General features: G+C 47.8%; 1 protein-coding gene across 2 annotated transcripts in view; it reads left to right on the top strand.

Annotated features, from left to right (window-relative positions):
• Positions 1-4644: 4644 nt before the first annotated feature.
• Positions 4645-21212, top strand: part of MBOAT4 (membrane bound ghrelin O-acyltransferase MBOAT4) — a 35683-nt gene continuing 19115 nt past the window's right edge. Inside the window, exons 1-3 of one of the 2 annotated variants that reach the window (XM_070069510.2) lie at positions 4645-5254; positions 9005-9229; positions 11912-17225. In XM_070069510.2, the coding sequence (XP_069925611.2) occupies positions 5136-5254; positions 9005-9229; positions 11912-12902 (1335 nt within the window). In that variant the 5' untranslated portion in view covers positions 4645-5135 and the 3' untranslated portion in view covers positions 12903-17225. Of the gene's footprint in view, positions 5255-9004; positions 9230-11911; positions 17226-21212 lie in introns of those variants that run through there. The other variant, XM_089327293.1, reaches the window with a different exon arrangement.

Below are 21212 nucleotides of genomic sequence, written 5' to 3'. Positions count from 1 at the left end.
AAGCCTCATCCTTCCTCCAGCCAGTCGTCCTTGGTCTCTGTCTCCGTAAAGGAATCTGCCATTCACTTATTGTTGAAGCCACACTTCTATGAACATTTTAATTTATTTCTAATGTTGTTTGAAAGGCAGCAAGGATAGACAAAATCAAGCCCCCTATCTTCCACCTCCAACTCTCATCGAAGTCATCTTGTAGTCAAAATCACCCCTTAAAAATCAAATCCCGCAGTGGGCCTAGGGGTGCCCTACATCCCATATTGGAGTGCCTGGGTTCAGGTCCTCCTCTGTTTCCCGTGCCAGCTTCCCGGCTGGTATGCACCATGGGAGGCAGCAGCTCCAGTACTGGAGTCCCTGTCACCCATGTGGGAGACCCAGATGGAGCTCCTGGCTCCTGGCTCCTGACTTTGGCCTGGCTTAGCAGGACTATTACAGGAACTTGAAGGGTGAATCAGCAGATGGGCTCTGTCTCTCTGTTGTGCCCTCTTTGACTTTCCAAATCTCTTGGCCTTTAAAATAAAAGGTTTAAAAAAAAAAAATCCCAGGGGCCGTTGCTGTGGTGTAGTGGGTAAAGCCGCCACCTGAAGTGCCAGCATCCCAAATGAGTGCCAGTTCGAGTCCTGGTTGCTCTACTTCCCATCCAGCTCTCTGCCATGGCCTGGGAGGGCAGTGGAGGATGGCCCAAATCCTTGGGCCCCTGCACCCATGTGGGAGACGCAGAGGAAGATCCTGGCTCCTGGCTTTGCATCGGTGCAGCTCCGGCCATTTTTGCCATTTGGGGAGTGAACCAGCAGGTGGAAGACTCTCTCTCTCTCTCTCTCTCTCTCTCTCTTTCTGCCTTGCCTCTTGCCTCTCTGCAACTCTGCCTTTCAAATAAATAAGTAAATCTTTTTTAAAAAAAATTGCTAATCATTATTTTGCTTTTTTTTTTTTTTTTTGACAGGCAGAGTGGACAGTGAGAGAGAGAGAGAGAGAGAGAGAGAGAGAAAGGTCTTCCTTTTGCTGTTGGTTCACTCTCCAATGGCCGCCGTGGCCTTTGTGCCGCAGCCGGCACATCGCGCTGATCCGAAGCCAGGAGCCAGGTGCTTCTCCTGGTCTCCCATGCGGGTGCAGGGCCCAAGCACTTGGGCCATCCTCCACTGCCCTCCCAGACCACAGCAGAGAGCTGGCCTGGAAGAGGGGCAACCGGGACAGAATCTGGCGCCCCGACCGGGACTAGAACCTGGTATGCCAGTGCCGCAGGTGGAGGATTAGCCTATTGAGCCGTGGCGCCGGCCTTTGCTTCTTTTTTAAAAAAGATTTATTTATTTATTTGAAAGACAGAGTTACAGAGAAAGAGAGGTAGGGACAGAGAGAAAGGTCTTCCATCTGTTGGTTCACTCCCCAAGGGTTGCAACAGCTGGAGCTGGGCCAATCCGAAGCCAGGAGCCTGGAGTTTCTTCCAGGTCTCCCATTGGGTGCAGGAACCTAAGGACTTGAGCCATCCTCCACTGCTTTCCCAGGCCATGACAGAGAGCTAGATCGGAAGTGGAGCAGCTGGGACTCAAACCAGTGCTCATATGGATGCCAGCGCCTCAGGACAGGGCTTTAACCCGCTACACCACAGCGCCCGCCCCAGGACCATGTGTTTTGTTGTCATTCTGCTGAACACCAACCACCATGCCTGGTGCACAGTTGTTACTCCCTACAAAAACTTGTTGAATAGGTGTATGCATGAATTTAAAACATCCTGTTGTCACCAAGCATTTAACACCCATCTATTTACAATGTCTATCTAAATTAACTTGAAAGACTTTCATGGCATGCATATAAGAAGGACCATTTTGGGCCAGCACTATGGCTTAGCAGATAAAGCTAAGTGCCGGTTCTAGTCCCGGTGTTCCTCCTCTGATCTGGTCTCTGCTATGCCCTGGGAAAGCACTAGAAGATGGCCCGAAGGCCTTGGATCCCTGCACCCGCATGGGAGACTAGGAAGAAGTTCCTGGCTTCAAATTGGCCTAGCTCTTGCCATTGCAACCATTTGGGGAGTGAACCAGTGGATTGAAGACCTCCCTCTCTGTCTTTGCCTCTGCCTCTCTGCCTTTCAAGCAAATAAATAAATCTTTAAAAAAGAAGAAGAAGAAGGACCCTTTTATCAGCATTAGGTATGATGTCTAGGGGCTATAAGCTTTTCAGGGATGTAAAACATGTTTCAGACCTGAAAATAAAATGTACTGATTCCAAAAAATGAAGAAAAAATTTTAACAAAAGAAAGAAAAAACAAGGAAAGTAAAGTACTGAATCCAGAAAACAAAAAGTACAAATAGGAATTAGTAAATATTTTAAGATATCTAAAACATCATTTTTCATAATGAGTCAACTGCAATTTAACTCTTCTATACATAAAAAATATACTTACTGTGGGATGTGCTTGTATTTAATGTAGTTGATAGGATGTCAACTTGTTCAGTCTACATCCCTGTGAACTGTTTTGTATTTGTCTAAGACTGTTCTTGCTTCTGTGACCTAGAATAAGCAACCCATCTCTTTGGAAGTGTCCTCTTATAGACAGCCATGTTAAATATCCCTGGTTCTCCAAAATCTTTTGAAATTTTCCCTCTCTGCAGGTGATTCTTTGTTTATCCACTACAGTATACACACCACAAAGCAGCATGTCCCAAGTGCGTAGCCACTGACCAGGTAAGGCATAAGCTACCTTAACTGGTCAGGTCAACAATATTTCTCAACAGTCACATCTCCCAAGTGGTTGACATGGTAACATTTGTTAACTGGTCAGGAACCATGACCATTATGTGGGAGACATAGAAAAATACAAAGCAGGCCTCTGACATATTGAAACTAAGTAGAAGAATTGATTAGTTGATCTGCATGCACTCCCTATATAAGCTCCCAATGCCCAGACCTGGATGGACCCCTCCGGGCAAGCAAGAGTCTCTGTTTCTCAACAAAATCTATTTCACTTGCTTTGCTCACTCCCATTTATTATCCACATTGTAATTCTTCATTGTTGTGAGGCAAAGAACTGACTGTGAATTCCTGTAACAGTGTCTCCCCACATTGCCATCATGATTTAAATCTAGGGTTCCACCCCAGTGACCTCATCCAATCCAGTCACTTGCCAGGGCCCCACCTCAGTCACCTTGAATGGATCCAGCCTCACCCTAATCCATCAGCCATCGACATCAAACTCTGAGTTCAGCATCTGCATGGGTTTGGGAGCCAATTCTAGTCAAACCGTAACAATAGCCCAATAATACTCAGGTATTTTATTACTCAGTTGTTTTACCTTCAGCTACATTCAGCCAACCAGCTGTACGCTCTATGCTTTTACCCGCTTTATGTAATTTTTGTTCCGTTGGAGTGGCATCGTTGTATCGAATTGTAAGATGAAGGAAGCTCAGTGAATTCTCCAAGTCCCCAGCGAATCAGAGGCTTCCAGGTTTTCTCCCCTGTGCAGAGCTGTCTCCAGTAAGAGGTGGTCCTTGCCCCTGTATCAGGATATATTTCCTTCTACTTTACCGAAAGATGCCTGTGGGGCCAGTGCTGTGGCGCAGTGGGTTAACGCCCTGGCCTGAAGCGCCAGCATCCCATATGGACGCCAATTTGAGCCCAGCTGCTCCACTTCCTATCCAGCTCTCTGCTATGGCCTGGGAAAGCAGTAGAAGATAGCCCAAGCCCTTGGGCCCCCTGCACCTGCATGGAGACCTGGAAGAAGCTCCTGGCTCCTGGCTTCAGATTGGTGCAGCTCTGGCCGTTGCGACCAATTGGGGAGTGAACCAACGGATGGAAGACCTCTCTCTCTCTCTGCCTCTTATCTCTCTGTGTAACTCTGGCTTTCAAATACAATAAATAAATCTTAAAAAAAAAAAAAGAAGGATGCCTGCTTTGGTGTGCCTTTCAAGATGAAAAACAGCTGATGAGGGCCAGCCCAGCTGTGCTCAGGGCTCGGTGGATAGCCCGATCTTGTTGTTCTTATCTTGCCTCTAGGAGAGTCTTCCTGGATTACCCACATCCCAGAGGTAAAATCCTTTTCAAATGTTTCCTCGCACATTTTCGCTTCTTCAAAACCTTTATAAGGTTAACAAGTATTTCCTGAGCATGGTATGTACACAACACTGTTACATATGCTGGGAATATACCAATAAATGAAATGGTCCCTCCTTTGTAGAGCTCACATATGGCCTGTAGGGGGCAGCCAATAGACTAAGGGAGAAATAGACACCAGCACATTTTTAAAAGTTTGTGGAAGATGGAATGAAAAGATTAAGTTTATTTTGATGCAAACAATTTTTGAAATCCAAGCATGCTATACATAATTGGTGCTTATATGAGAGGAGAGAGTAGCACAAGGCCAGGAGAGTGGTGTTAGGAAAGGAATCTTTTTTTAAGATTTGTTTTTATTATTTGAAAAGCAGAGTTACAGAGAGGGGGAGACGGATATATAGAGAGAAGTCTTCTATTTGCTGGTTCACTTCCCAGTAGCCGCAACAGCCGGTAACTGGCCAGGCTGAAACCAGGAACCTGCAACTCCATCCTGGTCTCACACATGAGTGGTCGAGGCCCAAGTACTTGGGCATCTTCTGCCTTCCCAGCTACATTAGCAGGAAGCCGAGTTGGAACAGCCAGGACTTGAACCGGCACTGATATGGAATGCTGTTGTCACTTAAGTGGCGGCTTAACCCGCTATACCACAACTCCCACCCCAAGCATCTTAAACGTTGCCCCAAGAGCCTACCTTCTCTCCTCCTGCCATGCAGGGAGTTGTCCGTCCTCAACTAGAAAATGAGATTTTTCATTAACTTGGTGAAGAGAATATGGCAGTTTGACGTATGATGGCTGGAAAGGCAAACAGTGTCCTGTGTCAACCGAACAAAGCCGCAACTTCTGAAAGCGGTGTCTTCAGTACATATTAGTAATATGACCCCAAGATATGTTTGGGTTTCCATGGTGCAGTTCCCCTTATCAGCAAGCCAGCTACCATACTGCTTGTCTGCAGTGCTTCTGTTTGGTTTTTGCTTAGCCAGGCCTTCCTGAAAGAAGACCGTATAAAAAGACCAGAGAGTGCCTGGCTGACATTGCTCCTTGAGGAAGCCCCCAGCTAAGCACTCTGGAAAGGACGGCGTCTTCGGTTCCGGTTCCGAATGGACTGGCTGCAGCTGTTCTTCCTCCACCCTGTTTCACTTTACCAAGGAGCTGCTTTTCCTGTTGCACTACTGTTTAATTATCTCTGCATCTGGGACTCCTTTTCTGCTCGTGCCAGGTAGGCGAGAGGGTCACCTTTGCTCTTCCATCTAGGAGTACTCTAGCAGGCCAGGAAAGCAGGACAGACCTCAGGTGTGAAGACTGCATATTAATTACACCTGGTGGTGACTTACTGCCACTGATTACTGGTTGTGTGATACTGAATACGAGTAAGAGAGGAAAACCGGCCGGGAAATTGACATCATGTCTGCATTGACTCAAAGTGTGACAGGTTCACATTAAGTGGGGAATGATTAAACTATGAGGACAATGGATGCTGAGACGGTACAGGAATCCTCTGATGTGTACATCCATGCAGATTCTAGATTCCTTGAGCAATCCCAATTTCATGAAGTTTTATCATTTTCAGTAAAATTCTATCTAATATATTATATATTAATATATATAGTATATAATAAATTGTATCTATATATCTAATATGTTATGTTACATTTATAACTGTAAAGTTATTTGCTATTTATCTGAGAAGTAGAGAGAGGGAGCGCCTGTCTGCTGGTTCACGCTCCAAATTCCCATGACAGCTAGGACTGGGCCATGGCCAAACCTGGAATCCAGGTTTCCTGTGTGAGTGGCAAATACCCAATTACTTGAGCCATCACTACTGTCTCCTAGGGTATGCATTAACAGGAAGCTGGAGTCAGAAATACGAGGCAGATGTTGAATCCAGATACTCTGATATGCACAGGCATCTTTTTTATCTTAAGATTTATTTGAAATGTAGAGCTATAGTGACAGAGGGGGAGAAATCTTCTATCCACCGGCTCACTGCCAGATGGCTGCAACAGCCAGCACTGGGCCAGGATGAAGCCAGAAACCTCATTGGGGTCTCACATGTGGGTAGCAGGGGACCAAACATTTGGGCCGTCCTCTGCTGCTTTTCCTAGGCCATTAGTAGGGAGCTGGATTGGAAGAGGGGCAACTGGGACTAGATCCATGCAGTCCTTGGTGTGAGCACAGATCCCACAGCAATGACCTTCACCAGGGAATCAGGGAGCCCCGAGCATGTGGAGACACCCACAGTGACTGCCCAAAGACCCAGACACACCCTGTGCTCTCCCATGCAGCCACAGTGTTTTCACAGTCCCAGCACACAAGGCTCCCACATTTATGGGCACCTGTTGTACCTGAGCAAGTGCAAACAGATGAGCACCACACTTTGATAAAATTTCGGGCTTATCCCCTAAAGAACTCTTGACCTTGAAGCTCAAAGCAACAGGGTTTGTAAAGGCAAAAAACACAAGGCGGGGAGGGGGAATACATGGTTTCTAGGATTGGGGTCGGCTGGGGGGAATACATGGCTACTAGGGTTAAGCTGACCTAAGGCCTATGTGAATCTAATATCAATTACAATCGTGACAATAGACAAATTACAATCTTCACATTAATCCAGGTGCAGCCTGTTTCAAGCTTGAGCGATCATGCTAGCCAAGGGGAATGCAGTGTGCTGTTATTGTCTGATTTTTAGATAAAACTTTCAGACCAGAATCTCACGGTGGGGGATGCTTTCTCAAGATGGAGTCTTGGGTGCTCTAAAATCGAGTCCCTACTATCAAAGTGTTACTTCACACCCAGCCCCCTGTCAGTTCTCCCAGCCAGACTCAGGCATCTCCTGTCGGCTCGTTGCTGGGCACACAGACACAAGCTGCCACAGCAGTTACATATGTCCAAAATGGCACCTGCCTGCTTTGGGCTAGGTGCAGGACACCAGTGCTGGGTGGTTGGGAGAGAGAAATGTGCCTTACTTTTTTTTGCCTCTAGGCTGGGAGATATACCATCCTCCACAGGGCTCCAAGCCAGGCTCACAGCAGGCTCTTCCCGCAGCTTTATTGCCATATCTTGGGCTGCTGTAGTCTGGTCTCATCTCATTCTCCAAAGCCGGCGCTGAGGCTCTTGGCTGCTGGGGTCCTGAGTTGTGCACGTTCACACCCTCCACGTGGATCCTAGTGTCTCTCTAATTTGAGTGGAGCTTCCTCTGCCATTTTCTCCCTAACTCTTCCCTGAGACTGCACTCTGTTCAAGTTTTTTTAACTATCTTCCCCTAGACTATAGCAGTAAGCTCCCTCCCTATTCCGCCATCTTGGTGCCTCTCCCTGTAATTTTTTAATATCTAGGAACCTCAATGCATTAGAGACAGTCTCTATCTTTTTAAAAAAAAAAAATGTTTTGTGGAATATCCTTTTGTAAAGTGAAAATCCATGGCCAAAGGGCCATCTCCTAAAGATTCACTTATTTTAGAAACCAGGATTATATTGAGGTTTCTGACAATTCCTTGGATTTCACAAAGAAAAATGAACCCAATCACAGACTGGCAAGACACGGCCTGTATGAGAAGTAAAAGACTTCGAGGGCCAAAGAAACCCAAGGACAGAATGAAGAAAGGCAAAATAGAGGGCAGATGCTGCGTGATGCGACCTGCAGGGATTATGCAGGTTTCCCATGAGAGCATTAACAAATTTTAATAGCATTTTAAAAGCCAGAACACTAGTTCATAAGATCTAAAGTGCAGTGCAAGGATGATGGGTGTTACAAAGACTTTCTAAGTTAGGTTTCAAACACTTGCTGGAGGGAGATATTGAGGCCCCTCCCCCAAAGCTTCAGGGCAGTGTTACCCTGAAAAGGAAAGACATTCGTCTTCAGAGTTCTTCTAGATCCTCAACGCTAGATTCACATCACTTTGGTCAGACTACAGGACAGTAGGTCTTTGTGGTTTTTTGTTTTAAAGGTTAATTTAAAACAGGCAGTTATAGAGAGAAACAGAGAAAGAGAGAGAAAGATTTTCCATCTACTGGTTCACTCCCCAAATGGCTGCAACAGCCAGGGCTGAGCCAGACCAAAGCCAGGAGCCAGGAACTCCATCTGGGTCTCCCATGTGGGTGGCAAGGGCCCAAGTACTTGGGCCATCTTTCACTATTTCCCAGGCCCAGGCACATTAGCAGGGAGCTGAATGAGAACTGGAGCATCTGGGACTAGAACCTGTGCTTATGTGGGATGCTGGCATTGCAGGTATGGCTTAACCCACTGCGCCACAATGCCAACCCCAGCCGTAGGTTTTGACGGTGCCCTATGAGCATGGCTACAGGACTGTTAACGGCAGGCATGGGTTGCCTTGAGAGGGAATCACTGGAATGGTGGACAGAAAAGAGAGGGCTTCCCAGGGTCACTGAGGCAGGAATCAAGCTTTGTCTCTTGAGGGAGCAAAACTGCTCCTGGCTTTTTCTCCCACGTTTAGTTGCATCAGAAGGCCATAAGGGGCCGACGCCACGGCTCCCTAGGCTAATCTTCCACCTTGCGGTGCTGGCACACCGGGTTCTAGTCCCAGGCAGGGCGCCAGATTCTGTCCTGGTTGCCCCTCTTCCAGGCCAGCTCTCTGCTGTGGCCAGGTTGTGCAGTGGAGGATGGCTCAAGTGCTTGGGCCCTGCACCCCATGGGAGACCAGGATAAGTACCTGGCTCCTGCCATCGGATCAGCATGGTGCGCCGGCCGCAGCGCGCTGGCCGCAGCGGCCATTGGAGGGTGAACCACTGGCAAAGGAAGACCTTTCTCTCTGTCTCTCTCTCTCAATGTCCACTCTGCCTGTCAAAAACAAAACAAAACAAAAAACCAAAAAACAAAGAAGGCCATAAGGAAGGTTTCCATTGGACAATTACATGGCTTCCTCCCTCCATTGAGTTCCGGGGAAAGACTTCAGAAGCCATGTATCTGTCACAGGTTCTGAGTCAGTCTCACAGACTTGTCCCCTTTCTTTCAGGTATCTCTTTCTGCTGGCCGGAGGAGGCACCCTGGCCGTGGCAGCCATGGGGCTCTACGCCATGCTGGTCTTCACGCCCGCAGTCTGCGCCGTGGTTCTGGTCTCCTCACTCAGCCCACCGGAAGTTCACAGATGGACTTTCCTCTTCCAGATGGGCTGGCAGACCCTGTGCCACCTGGGGCTGCAGTACACCGAGCATTACCTGCAGGAGCCCCCTTCCACGAGGTAACACGACACCTTGGTTTGCTTGTCCTGAGCTGCCTGGGGATTTGCTGGCCGCATGGTTCTCCCGGAGAGAACCTAGGTGTTGAATTTGAGTGCTCATTTCTTCTCTGTGGGTTTGACCTTGAATAGAAGTCATTTAACCTTTCAGACTCAAATTCTTTCCCTGGGGAAAAAAAAAATCAGGGTGGTAGTGGTGGCGGTGGTGAGATTCTAGTTCTTGGCTCGCAAGGCCTGTTCTAAGTCGGAGATAGTGAAGGTCAAAGTGATTCAACAATGATTCATAGCTGCGTGTTGCCCGGGTAGCACGGCATCTGGCATTTCTCTTAGTTCACTGTGCTGAGTGGGAGGCTGAGCCAGGAGTGCCTGCAATGGCTAAGAAGCACTTTGCTGCCCTCAGCGCGGGCGGGGACACGCGGCCAGCAGGTGCGACTCTTTGGAGACCCTCGCTGCCGGCTCATGGTGGCGGCCCCAGCAGCTGCGGAAGTGGGGGTCTCTCTTGGTTCAGACTCAGCTGTTTCCTCTCCTCGGGAGGAAGGACGGTCACCCAATCTAGAAAAAGGAAGACAAGAGCTAACGACCACCTTGCCGGGCGTTTTTCACAAGTCAGTGCGGTCACCACGGTTGAGGGAAATGGCGTCCTCGTGATCCCGGCTCCCTCTGGTTAGCACACGCTGGCCCCGCTGTGTGGTCTCTCAGAGAGCGGAGGTCGGTCCCCTCTCGGAGTCCCGCCTGCCACTGCTTCACTTCTGCCACCGCTACCACCCCCAGAATCCTTTTCGGCTTCCACCGAAGCCTTCCGGCTTGCTTCTCTGAGGAAAAGGCCAGAGGGCAGGTGGGCGGGGCCTACTGAGTGACCCGGAAGTAGAGAATCGGGACTTCCGTGGGGGCTGGGAGGGCCGTAGAACTGGCTCTGGCTGGACAGGCGGAAAGCGGAGCCAGACCTGAATGGGAAGGCGTGTCCGGCTGCCGTGGCTGCCTAACAACCGAGCAGAGATTTGTTTCCTGTCAGTTCCAGAGGCGAAAAGTTCAAGGTCACAGCGTCCAGAGGACAGGTTCTTCTAAGGCCTCTGTCCTTGGCCTGCGGATGGTCGTCTTCCTACTTGTGTGTGCAGGCAGCCTTCCCTCTGGTCCATGGCGTGTAATGGACCAGAGTCATTACATACACCAGTCATGGAGTCGAGGCTCACCCTGGAAGCCATTTTATCCACCTGCTTATAGATCCCGTCTCCCAAATAGGCCACACTCGCCAGTCCTGGGGTTAAGGCCCTTACCACGTGGATTTCGTGGGGGACCCCTCAGCCCAGAACTGAAGGTGACTGAGTAGGCGTGGATGGCACCTGGAGGCTGCCTGGCTCCCGGTTAAGGCAGGAAAGTGGCTCACTAACACCCTCCGTACTCCGTCAGACACACAGGTGGAAACAGCAGCAGTTGTATTCTCTCTTCAGGCCGACAGTCCCGATTGTAGAGTGTGCGCCTGTAGTTTTCATTCACTGTTCTCAATCTTTTTTTTTTTTTTTTTAAGATTTATTTATTTATTTGAAAGTCAGAGTTACAGAGAGAGAGAAGGAGAGGCGGAGAGAGAGAGGAGAGAGGTAGAAAGAGAGAGGTCTTCCTTCCGCTGGTTCACTCCCCAGATGGCTGCAACAGCCAGAGCTGCACCGATCTGAAGGCAGGAGCCAGGAGCTTCTTCCAGGTCTCCCAAGTGGGTGCAGGGGCCCAAGGACTTGGACCATCTTCTACTGCTTTCCCAGGCCATAGCAGAGAGCTGGATTGGAAGTGGAGCAGCCGGGACTTGAACCAGTGCTCATATGGGATGCCGGCATTGCAGGTGGTGGCTTGATCTGCTATGCCAAAGCGCCCCAGCCCCAATCAGTAAATCTATAAAGAGAGAGAGAGTGGGTGGCAGGGACCCAAGCACTTGGGCCATCTTCAGCTGCTTTCCCAGGCACACTAGCATGGATTAGAAGCAGAGCAGCTGGGACTTGAACCTATACTCCCATATGGAATGCCGGTGTTGCAAGCAGTAGCCTAACCCACTGCTCCACAATGCTGGCCCCAATAATTTTTTTTAGAGTTTTATTTATTGGAAAGGGAGACAGAGAAGGAGAGAGAGAGACTTGCATCTGTTGGCTTATTCCTCAAATGTCTCCAGCAGTTTATCTGGCTGTGGCAAAAAGCCCTCCCTTCTACAGTAATCTTGTCAGCAGGAGCTTTGACAATGAAGTGGTACGTGTACAGGAGATGGGTGAAGAACACACCTCAAACTGCCAGCCGCTCACCATGCACTCTGACCCATGCCTCAGGACCAATCCCAAACCAGGCAGAATCTTGCAGGATTTACAGCCTGCAGCTTCCTGTAATCTCATCACTCCTAAAGTTCTGTTTCTTTGGCAAACTTCTCCGAAGTCACTGGTCCTAATCTTTGCAAGCCATTCTTAGAAATATTACAATCCACATTTGCATCCATGACTCGTGATGAACGTCTTCACGTACCTGTTGATTCTGCCCGGGGCGGAGTGTGGCTCTGAATTCTTCCTGGAGTCTCAGCTGGGGCACTGCAGCCCAGGCACTTAACCTGAACTCTTCGGAGCTGCCTGTTTGCTGTGTGGTCGTGTGTGACAGACTGGAATGGAAAAGAGAGTAAATAGGGAGTGTTTTCACACTAAGAAAAATCTCTTTCAGGTTCTGCATCGCTCTTTCGTCCCTCATGCTCTTGACCCAGAGGGTCACGTCCCTCTCACTGGACATTTGTGAGGGGAAAGTGGAGGCGGCCTCAGGAGGTGTCGGCAGCAGGCGCTCTCTGGCTGAGCATCTGGGGAAAGCACTGCCCTATCTCAGCTACTTGCTGTTTTTCCCTGCTCTCCTCGGAGGCCCTCTGTGTTCCTTCCAGAGATTCCAGGCTCGTGTTCAAAGGTCCAGCTCTTTGGGTCCCAGGCACTGTTTCTGGGTCCTGTCCTGGAGGGGGCTGCAGATCCTCGGACTGGAGAGCCTAAAGGTGGCCATGAGGGGGCTGGTGAGTACGGGGGCAGGACTGAGCCACTGCCGGCAACTCGAGTGCGTCTACGTCATGTGGTCCACAGCCGGGCTCTTCAAACTCACTTACTACTCCCAGTGGATCCTGGATGAGTCCCTCCTCCATGCTGCAGGCTTTGGGACTGGGTTTGGCCAGAGCCCTGGTGAGGATGGATATGTCCCGGATGCGGACATCTGGACGCTCGAAACAACCCACAGGATAGCCCTGTTCACAAGGAAATGGAACCACAGCACAGCTCAGTGGCTCCGGCGGCTCATCTTCCAGCGCCGCAGGGTCTGGCCACTGTTCCAGACCTTTGCCTTCTCTGCCTGGTGGCACGGACTCCATCCCGGACAGGTGTTCGGTTTCCTTTGCTGGGCTGTGATGGTGGAAGCGGACTACCTGATTCACACCTTTGCCAATGTGTTTATCAGGTCCTGGCCCCTGAGGCTCCTCTATAGAACCATCACCTGGGTCCACACTCAGCTCATCATAGCCTACATAATGGTGGCCGTGGAGGTCAGGAGCCTCTCCTCACTCTGGATGCTGGGTAATTCATACAGCAGTGTCTTTCCTGCAGTGTACTGTACTTTGCTTTTTCTATTGGCAAAGAGAAAGCACAAATTTAACTTCTTAAAAAAATATTTACTTGAAAGGTAGGGTTAGTAAGAGAGAGGAAAAGAGAGAGAGAGAGAGAGATAGAGAGATTTCCCATCCACTGGTTCATTTCCCGATGGCCGCAACAGCTGGGGCTTGGCAAGGCAGAAGCCAGGAGCATGGAAATCCTTTTAGGTCTCCCATATGAGTGCAGGAGCTCAAGCACTTGGGTCATCTGCTGCTGCTTTCTTGGGTGCGTTAACAGGGAGCTGGATCAGAAGTGGAGCAGTCAGGACTCAAACTGGTGCCCATATGGGATGCCGATGTTGAAGGCAGCTGCCCAACCCATTGTGCCACAATGCCAGTCCCCAAATTTACCTGACTTCTTTTCCTGCTTTTTCTTATGCATCTGTGAGAGAGACTAGAAAGTACCAGATGACACACGGATGGTGTGCATGTTTGAACATTTCCATAATGTAAGGATGTTTTAGGAATTGGATGGATACACCTGATGGCCTGCCTTAGAAATTGGTGTGGCTACTTTAAGCAGCAATCCCTGTGATTGTCACCAGTGTATATAAAGACACTTCCTACCGTCACTACATACAAGCTCCTATTGTTGGTACTGAGAATACAAAACAGAAAAAGACATGGCTTCTTGCTTCAGGGCCTCCTTTTCTACATGTGGAGGCAAAGTTTTAAGGAAAGCGATGCAGAGAGCACAAGGTACTGGGAACAAGAGAGCAAATGGGACATGCATGGACTCCCAGAAACCAAACATCCAGTTGGCCCCCTTGATCCTGGAACGTGAACTTGAGTGACACAAAACCAAACCTCAGTCATGCTATTATATTGGTATGTTACATGAACTTGAGACCAGCTTATAAGTTTGAACCCATCCTTTGATTTCAGAAATTTGAAATATCTGGTCAAAATGTGGAAATTTGAAACACTTGGTCTAAAAATGGGAAGGCTGATATTATTCTTGGAAGTGTGTTGCTGGAGTGCGGATCCACCTAAGGCTTGATAACTACTTACGTACTCGTTACGTGCAAAACCGTCTCGTGCGAATATTACACAGAAACCGAGAACAGGAAAGAGATGATCTTTTACTAAGACTTGGACAGTGGGTCTGATTCCTTTTTCTTGGCACATGCTAAATAACTCCCTCAGTTTCTTCCTTGGTCTGGATTTAAAATGGTAACAGCAACAGAAAGATACCAGGACCTACAAGTTACACTGACACAACGTCATATAACCAGCACCCTCACCGCCTTGCCTCAGCTGTGGGCCACCTCTACTAAAATATAATTACTGTCTTTCTTTAAATCAACTTACTTTTAAGAACTTATCTTCTGGGGTCAGTGGTGTGGTACAGCAGGTTAAGCAACTGCTTGGCAGGCCCACATCCCATATGAAAGTGTGGGTTCAGGTCCTGGCTACTCCACTTCCAATCCAGCTCCCTGCTAATACACCTGGGAAGCAGCAGATGATGGGCCCGGTACTTGAGTTTCTGCCACCCATGCAGGAGACTTAGATGGAGTTCCGGGCTCCTGGCTTTGGTCTAGCCAAGCCCTGGCTGTTGTGACCATTTGGGGATTGAACCAGCAGATGAAAGATCTTTCTCTATCATTCTGCCTTTTAAAAAAATAATTTTTTAAAAGTGTGAATGTAAAACAATGATACTTGTTTTAAAAAGTAAAAGTAAGTAAAACCTTCCTTCCAAGCAACAACACTGATGAAATTGTATTTGGTGTACTAATTATATTTTTTGTGCTACTCACTGAAAGAAACACATGCTTGTTCAAAAGAAAAAAGTGTTTATTTGTGTACTGCTTACAACTGTCTTCTTATTAGGGTGATATCTGTCGCTCCCCGTCTTCGTGGAGGAACGACACAGGACCCTGCGCTGTTCTTTCGTCTGCTCGGCCCTCCCCGGGTTTGCTGCTGGTTCTTCCCGGGTTGGCTGCCGTCCCTCCACCTCCGTGGAGGGGCGGGCCCCCTGCCACTTTCCCCACTTCCGCGGGGGAGCGGCACACCGCCGGCCAGCTCTCTTGGGGGCTACACAGGTGTTCCTTCAGATAGACGTTCCCCTTAGATGTTCCTGGTGCATGTTGTCTCTCTCCTCCTTTATAGTCCTCTTCCACCAATCCCAACTCGGCTGCCCACACGCCAAGTACGCTGCTCTCTTCCAATCAGGAGCAGGTCCTACAGTTTATTGGTTGAACTGGAGGCAGCTGTATAGAAGCTGTTTCCTCCTCTCCCAGCGCCATATTGTGGGAGAGCAGATGCACAGAATAAGTCTTAATTCCAGTAACTTAGTCTAGTCCGAGTTGCTCCCAGTTGCTCCCCACAATATCTATTCCATCATAAAAGTATTATACAACTATCTAAGCCTCCAAAACCAACATTTTTCATTCCTTTTCAACACATTCAATGGCAAAAAAGCCTTTAATGTTTAAATCCTGACAAAAACAATAGATGACTTGGAAAGTTACAGGTCAGTATCACCACTTAGTATTAAGGCAAACAACCAGCAAGCGCAATCTTGGCACACAGAACCCACCCCTGATGCTGAGGGCCTTGGGAGCAGCAATGGTGGTCTCAGCCAGGGTGGGTCTGCATTTCCTCTCACGTAAACAATAGCTCAGGGCAGGCCCGGGGTTCACAGAGCTGAGAACTTGAACTTGAACGGGGGAAAACAGTGCCTCACCCAAGAGACGGTAAGGGACCCTGAGACCATTAGAAACAGGTCACTGAAATGAGTCTTTACACTAACCAGAGAGACAAGTGGGACTGGGGTGGGGTGGTATTATAGTTGGGAGGAAATTTAGGCTAATTTTATTTTTATCTGATACATAAGATTGCACACACTATGTGATGTTTCAGTGTATGCATACATGATAATCACCAGGATAAATGCATGAGGGTACTTCAAAAAGTCCATGGAAATGCATATTGGGAAAATTATGTGTGAATTTCAAAATTATTTTGCACCAAAATAAACTTATTTTTAATTGCATTTTCTATGAACTTTTCTTTTTAAAAAGATGTATTTGAAAGAGTTACAGAGAGGGTCGGCGCCGTGGCACAATAGGCTAATCCTCCACCTAGCGGCGCCGGCACACGGGGTTCTAGTCCCGGTTGCCCCTCTTCCAGGCCAGCTCTCTGCTGTGGCCCGGGAGTGCAGTGGAGGATGGCCCAGGGGCTTGGGCCCTGCACCCACATGGGAGACCAGGAGAAGCACCTGGCTCCTGCCTTCGGATCAGCGAGATGCGCCGGCCGCAGCGTGCCAGCCGTGGTGGCCATTGGAGGGTGAACCAACAGCAAAGGAAGACCTTTCTCTCTGTCTCTCTCTCACTGTTCACTCTGCCTGGAAAAAAAAAAAAAAGTTACAAAGAGAGAAGGAGGGTCACAGAGAGAGAGAGAGAGATCTTCTATCTGCTGATTCACTCCCCAGATGGCTGTAGTGGCTGGGCTAGGGCTGAAGCCAGGAGCCAGGAGCTTCCTCCAGGTCTCCCACGTGGGTGCAGGGGCCTAAGCACTTGGGCCATCTTCAACTGCTTTTCCCAGGTCATTAGCAGAGAGCTGGATCGCAAGTGGAACAGCCGGGACACAAACTGGTACCCGTGTGGGATGCTGTTGCAGTTGGTGGCTTTCTCTACTATGCCACAACGCTGGCCCCTCTATAAACTTTTTGAAGTACTCTCATAGCTCTCACGTCAGACATTGGTCATTTCTTTATGGTGAAAGCATTAAAATTCTTCTAGATTTTTTTTAAAACTAGAAAAACACATAATGCATTATTGTTATTTATAGTTCCCCTACTGTGCAGTGGAACACCAGAATTTCTCCTGTGACTCAGTACCTGTCACCTTTCTAACTCTCCTTCTTTCTCCATCCTCTGGTACTCACAATTCTACCCTATACTTCTGTGAGATCAAGTTTTAGATTCTACATATGAGTGAGATCATGCAGTCTTGTCTGTGCCCAGCTTGGGAGGAACAAAGTAATAATCATTGCAGCATTATTTATTGTAGTAAACAAGTTCACCATATAGGACAATGGGTAAGCAGTTTGTGACAATCACAGAGCTATTAATAATAAGTGCTTCTTGGGGCCGGCACTGTGGTGCAGTGGGTTAATGCCCTGGCCTGAAACGCTGGCATCCCATATGGGTGCCGGTTCGAGACCGGCTGCTGCACTTCTGATCCAGCTCTCTGCTATGGCCTGGGAAAGCAGTGGAAGATGGCCCAAGTCCTTTGGCCCCTGTGCCCGTGTGGGAGACCTGGAAGAAGCTCCTGGCTCCTGGCTTCAGATCGGCGCAGCTCTGGCCATTGCAGCCTCTGTCACTTTGGCAAGTTAATCATAAACAATAAATTCTTTTGAAGATTTTTTCCTTTATTTTTGTTAACATTTTAAACAATCTGTGTGTCATGACAACTACTTAAGGGGAAGATAGATTTCTTTCTACGTGTAAGTGATCCTGTGATGTTAGGCTCAAGCAGAGCTAGTAAGGCTTTTCTAGTGTCACATTGGCTGTAACAGATCAGGTAACCTTTGTTGTAAGGTGTATGTAACCCCTTGTCTGCACTGTTTAGCTATCCAGCCGGATCCTTAGTAGACCCGATCTTTTTGTCCCTGTCTTGTTCGAGCTATACTTTGGTGTTTCAAAGACAAACACTTGTTAAAATGGCTTGAGTTTCATCTCATGCGATGTGCTTTTAAACTTTGTGCTGTACTTATGGATCCTGCATGTACTCATCCTCTAGAAATAGGTTAACCTGAAAAAACTTACTGGGAGGAACTCCCAAGAGACTTGTTTTCCAAAGGAACGTATCATTAAGGAGAACAAAATCTACTTAGGTGTATTGTAAAGCTGTTAAATGTTAGTCACTGAGGTTTGTGGATGGAAATGTAGTGCCCAAGTGATTTTGTTTTAAAAGGTTGTCACAAATACAGATGAGTTGGAAAAAAAAATTCTTTGTGGTGTATTTAAGATGTGTGCAAGTTTCTGTATCAATGATACACTGCAATTTTTTTTTTTTTTAGTGAGAACTTTCTTTTATTGAATTTATGTATTTGAAAGGCAGAGTTACAGAGAGAGAGAGAATCTATCTGCTGGTTCACTCCCTGGATGGCAGGCACAACCAGACTGGGCCAGGCCAGAGTCAGGAGCCAGAAGCTTCATCCAGGTCTCCCACGTGGGTGCAGGGGCCCAAGCACTTGGGCCATCCTCCAGTGCTTTCCCAGGCCACAGCTGAGAGCTGGATCAGAAGTGGAGCAGCCAGGACTTGAACCAGTGCCCATATGGGATGCCGATGCCTCAGGAGGCAGTGTCTGTTTGGTTTTTCTTTTACATGATTGTTTATAGCAGCATTTTCACAATGACCAAAAGGTGGAAACAATATAAATGTCTATCAACTGATAAGTGGGTAAAAAAATGTGGCAGACCCACACAAAGGAATTCACTCAGTCATAGGGAGGAATGGACAAGTGGCACATGCTGCAACATAACACGGACGAACCCTCATACCGTTGTGCTCAGTGAAAGAAGCCCACTCAAAACCTCTACAGGATATGATCCCACTCCTGTGAAATATCCAGTTTTGGATTAGAAATGTATTTGTGGCACCAGCGTTGTGGTGCCACTGTGACGCCAACAGTTCATTTGATTGCTGGTTCAGGTCCTGGCTGCTCCACTTCTCCTTTTTATTTTTATTTATTTATTTTTACTCCAGAAACATTTTCTTTAAGGAATACAAACTTCATACACTTCAGAATACAACTTTAGGAACATAGTGATTCTTCCCTCCATACCCGCCCTCCTACCCTTCTTCCTCTTCTCCTATTCCCATTCTTATTTTTTACTAAGATCTATTTTTAATTAACTTTATACACATACAATTAACACTATACTAAGTAAAGAGTTCAACAAATAGTATTTAAAAAAAAACTGTTCAGGAGGCAGTGTTACCCGCTATGCCACACTGCTGGCCCTTAGTGAGAACTTTGAATGATTAGGGAAATGCTTCTACGGAAATGATAGTTTTCAAAAGAAATTGGTGAATTAAGCATTTTAAAATGTAATCTGGCTCCAAATCTCTGTTGATGGCCAAGGATAATTTCTACTACTCTGGTTAAACCAGGACGTCCACTTCCTTCCCTTGCTAATTGCATCCTATAGGGAGTGTTTATTGAGCTGGGCAGTATAAAGAGCAGTGTGATTTGCGGGACTTGGCCTAAGGAATACAGCCAGAGCCAGAGAAGTAGACCATCTGCCTGCACAGGGCAAGGCTGGAATCCAAGATGGCGGAGAGCAGAGAGCATGTACCTTCTTCCATTCCCCGAGTCTTCCCTTGGGACCTGACCTGTTCGGTCCCTGGCTGCTGCCCAGCTCCTCCCATGAAATGGCAACGTTAGGGGCTGGTGCTGTGGCGCAGTGGGTTGATGCCCTGCCCGAAGCACCAGCATCCCATATGGGCGCCAATTCTAGTCCCGGCTGCTCCTCTTCAGATCCAGCTCTCTGCTGTGGCCTGGGAAAGCAGTAGAAGATGGCCCAAGTCCTTGGGCCCCTGCACCATGTGGGAGACCTGGAAGAAGCTCCTGGCTCCTGGCTTCAGATCGGCGCAGCTCTGGCTGTTGAGGCCAATTGGGAAGTGAACCATTGGATGGAAGACCTCTCTCTCTCTCTCTCTGCGTAACTCTTTCAAATAAATAATTAAATAATAATAATAAAAAAGAGATGGCAACTTTAGTTCCCCTGTCTTTCTGTGTCCTACTAATCCACCCCCGAGACCCCACCCACTTGCTTCCCAAATTCCCTTTGCTACTTGACCTATAGTAGCACCTGCTTGTTAACCTCTCTTCTCAATTTGCTCTGACCTCACTGACAGAATCGGGCTCCCTGCTTTCCTTTTCTTGCTTGATCTGGAAGTGGCTTCCAGGCTATGCCTGCTTTCTGTCTTCTTCTGGCCCATTTGTGGACTAAAGCAGAGTGGTAAGTTGACAAATACTGTCAACCCTTGACAGATGCAGCCTCTGGCCTGCAGGCCGTGAGCTCACGCTCTGGTCACTTGATGGGCCCTGGCAGGACCTGGGAGGGATCATACAAGAGGAGCGTGTTGATGTGAAGCAGGTTTACTGGGTGTGAGTGGACCCATTTGACCCTTGTATTCATGGGTATATCATTAATACCAATAGATCAGAGGCATTACAGTGACCATTGCTATAAAGGAATAAATGACAAACAGCAGTGACTATCATGATTAAAACACCAACATGACAGGTGCATCCAAGTCAAGTTCTGTACAGGTGTATAACATAGCTGAGAGCACGGGAATCTTGGTTCTCTACAGCCTCTGAGTTAGCACTGAGGGGTGAAGGCTTGGTGATTGCACTTTTTGCAAATGTTTTTAAGACATTCAGCTGCACCTATTTCCAAAGCATTTCAAAAGAAATGGTAAAGTGACCCTTACTGCTTTAGCATTGTCTTCCTAATCACTCCTGATTCAGCTGTTAGCAAAGCCAACCAAGGGGTGGTGGCCAGACCCCTCCCTGGAAAGCTGGGGGTCTTGCCCAGCCCACCCTAGCACCAATCAGCTGTACAACTGGAGCAATTCCCTCTCCAGACCTATGTTTCCTAGAGTGCCCCCGGCCAGGTGGATGAGCTATACTCTTACTTAGCTTTAAAATGGAAGGTATTAGGACTGTGTCCATGCCTGGTCGGTTTTCAACACATTAAGCAGGAAAAGTAAAGCACCTTCCTTCCTGCATCTATTCATCCAGTAAGGATTTTTACAGGAGGAAATAGAAGAAAATCTTCCGAGCACATAAGGTTTTTTTTTTTTTTTTTTTTAATAAAGAGCTGACATTTTCTATGATGCTTGTTTCTCACTGTATAAAAAAAAAGATGAAGTGGTATTTTTATGGCTCATTAAAACAGAATAAACAGTATTTCTCTGGTGGTAATAAAACACTATTGGTTGTTTGCTTTCTTTGCTGAATAATGGTTTTTAATTTCTCAGCAACTGATAACATATATCAATGTGCCGTGGGCCTCATTTCCAGGAACAATTCAGAATCACAGTTAGGGGCTGATGTTGTGGTACAGTGAGTGAAGCCACCCATTTGGGACATCCACATCCCATATCGGAGTGCTGGTTTGAGTTCTGGTTACTCTGCTTCTGATCCAGCTCCCTGCTGATGCACCTGGGAAGCAGAGGATGATGGCTCAAGTACTTGAGTTCCTGCCACCTACATGGGAGACCTGGATGGAGTTCCTGGCTCCTGGCTTCAGTTTGGCCCAGCCCTGACTGTTGTGGCCAACTTGGGAGACAACCAGCAGATGGAAGATCTCTCTGTCTCTATCTC

This window comes from Oryctolagus cuniculus, chromosome 2 (genome assembly GCF_051225735.1).
Source record: "Oryctolagus cuniculus isolate XC-2025 breed Fujian yellow rabbit chromosome 2, ASM5122573v1, whole genome shotgun sequence".
Lineage (NCBI taxonomy): Eukaryota > Metazoa > Chordata > Mammalia > Lagomorpha > Leporidae > Oryctolagus > Oryctolagus cuniculus.
The sequence above is the reverse complement of the archived record's forward strand: the minus strand, read 5'-3'. Positions and strand labels throughout refer to the sequence as shown.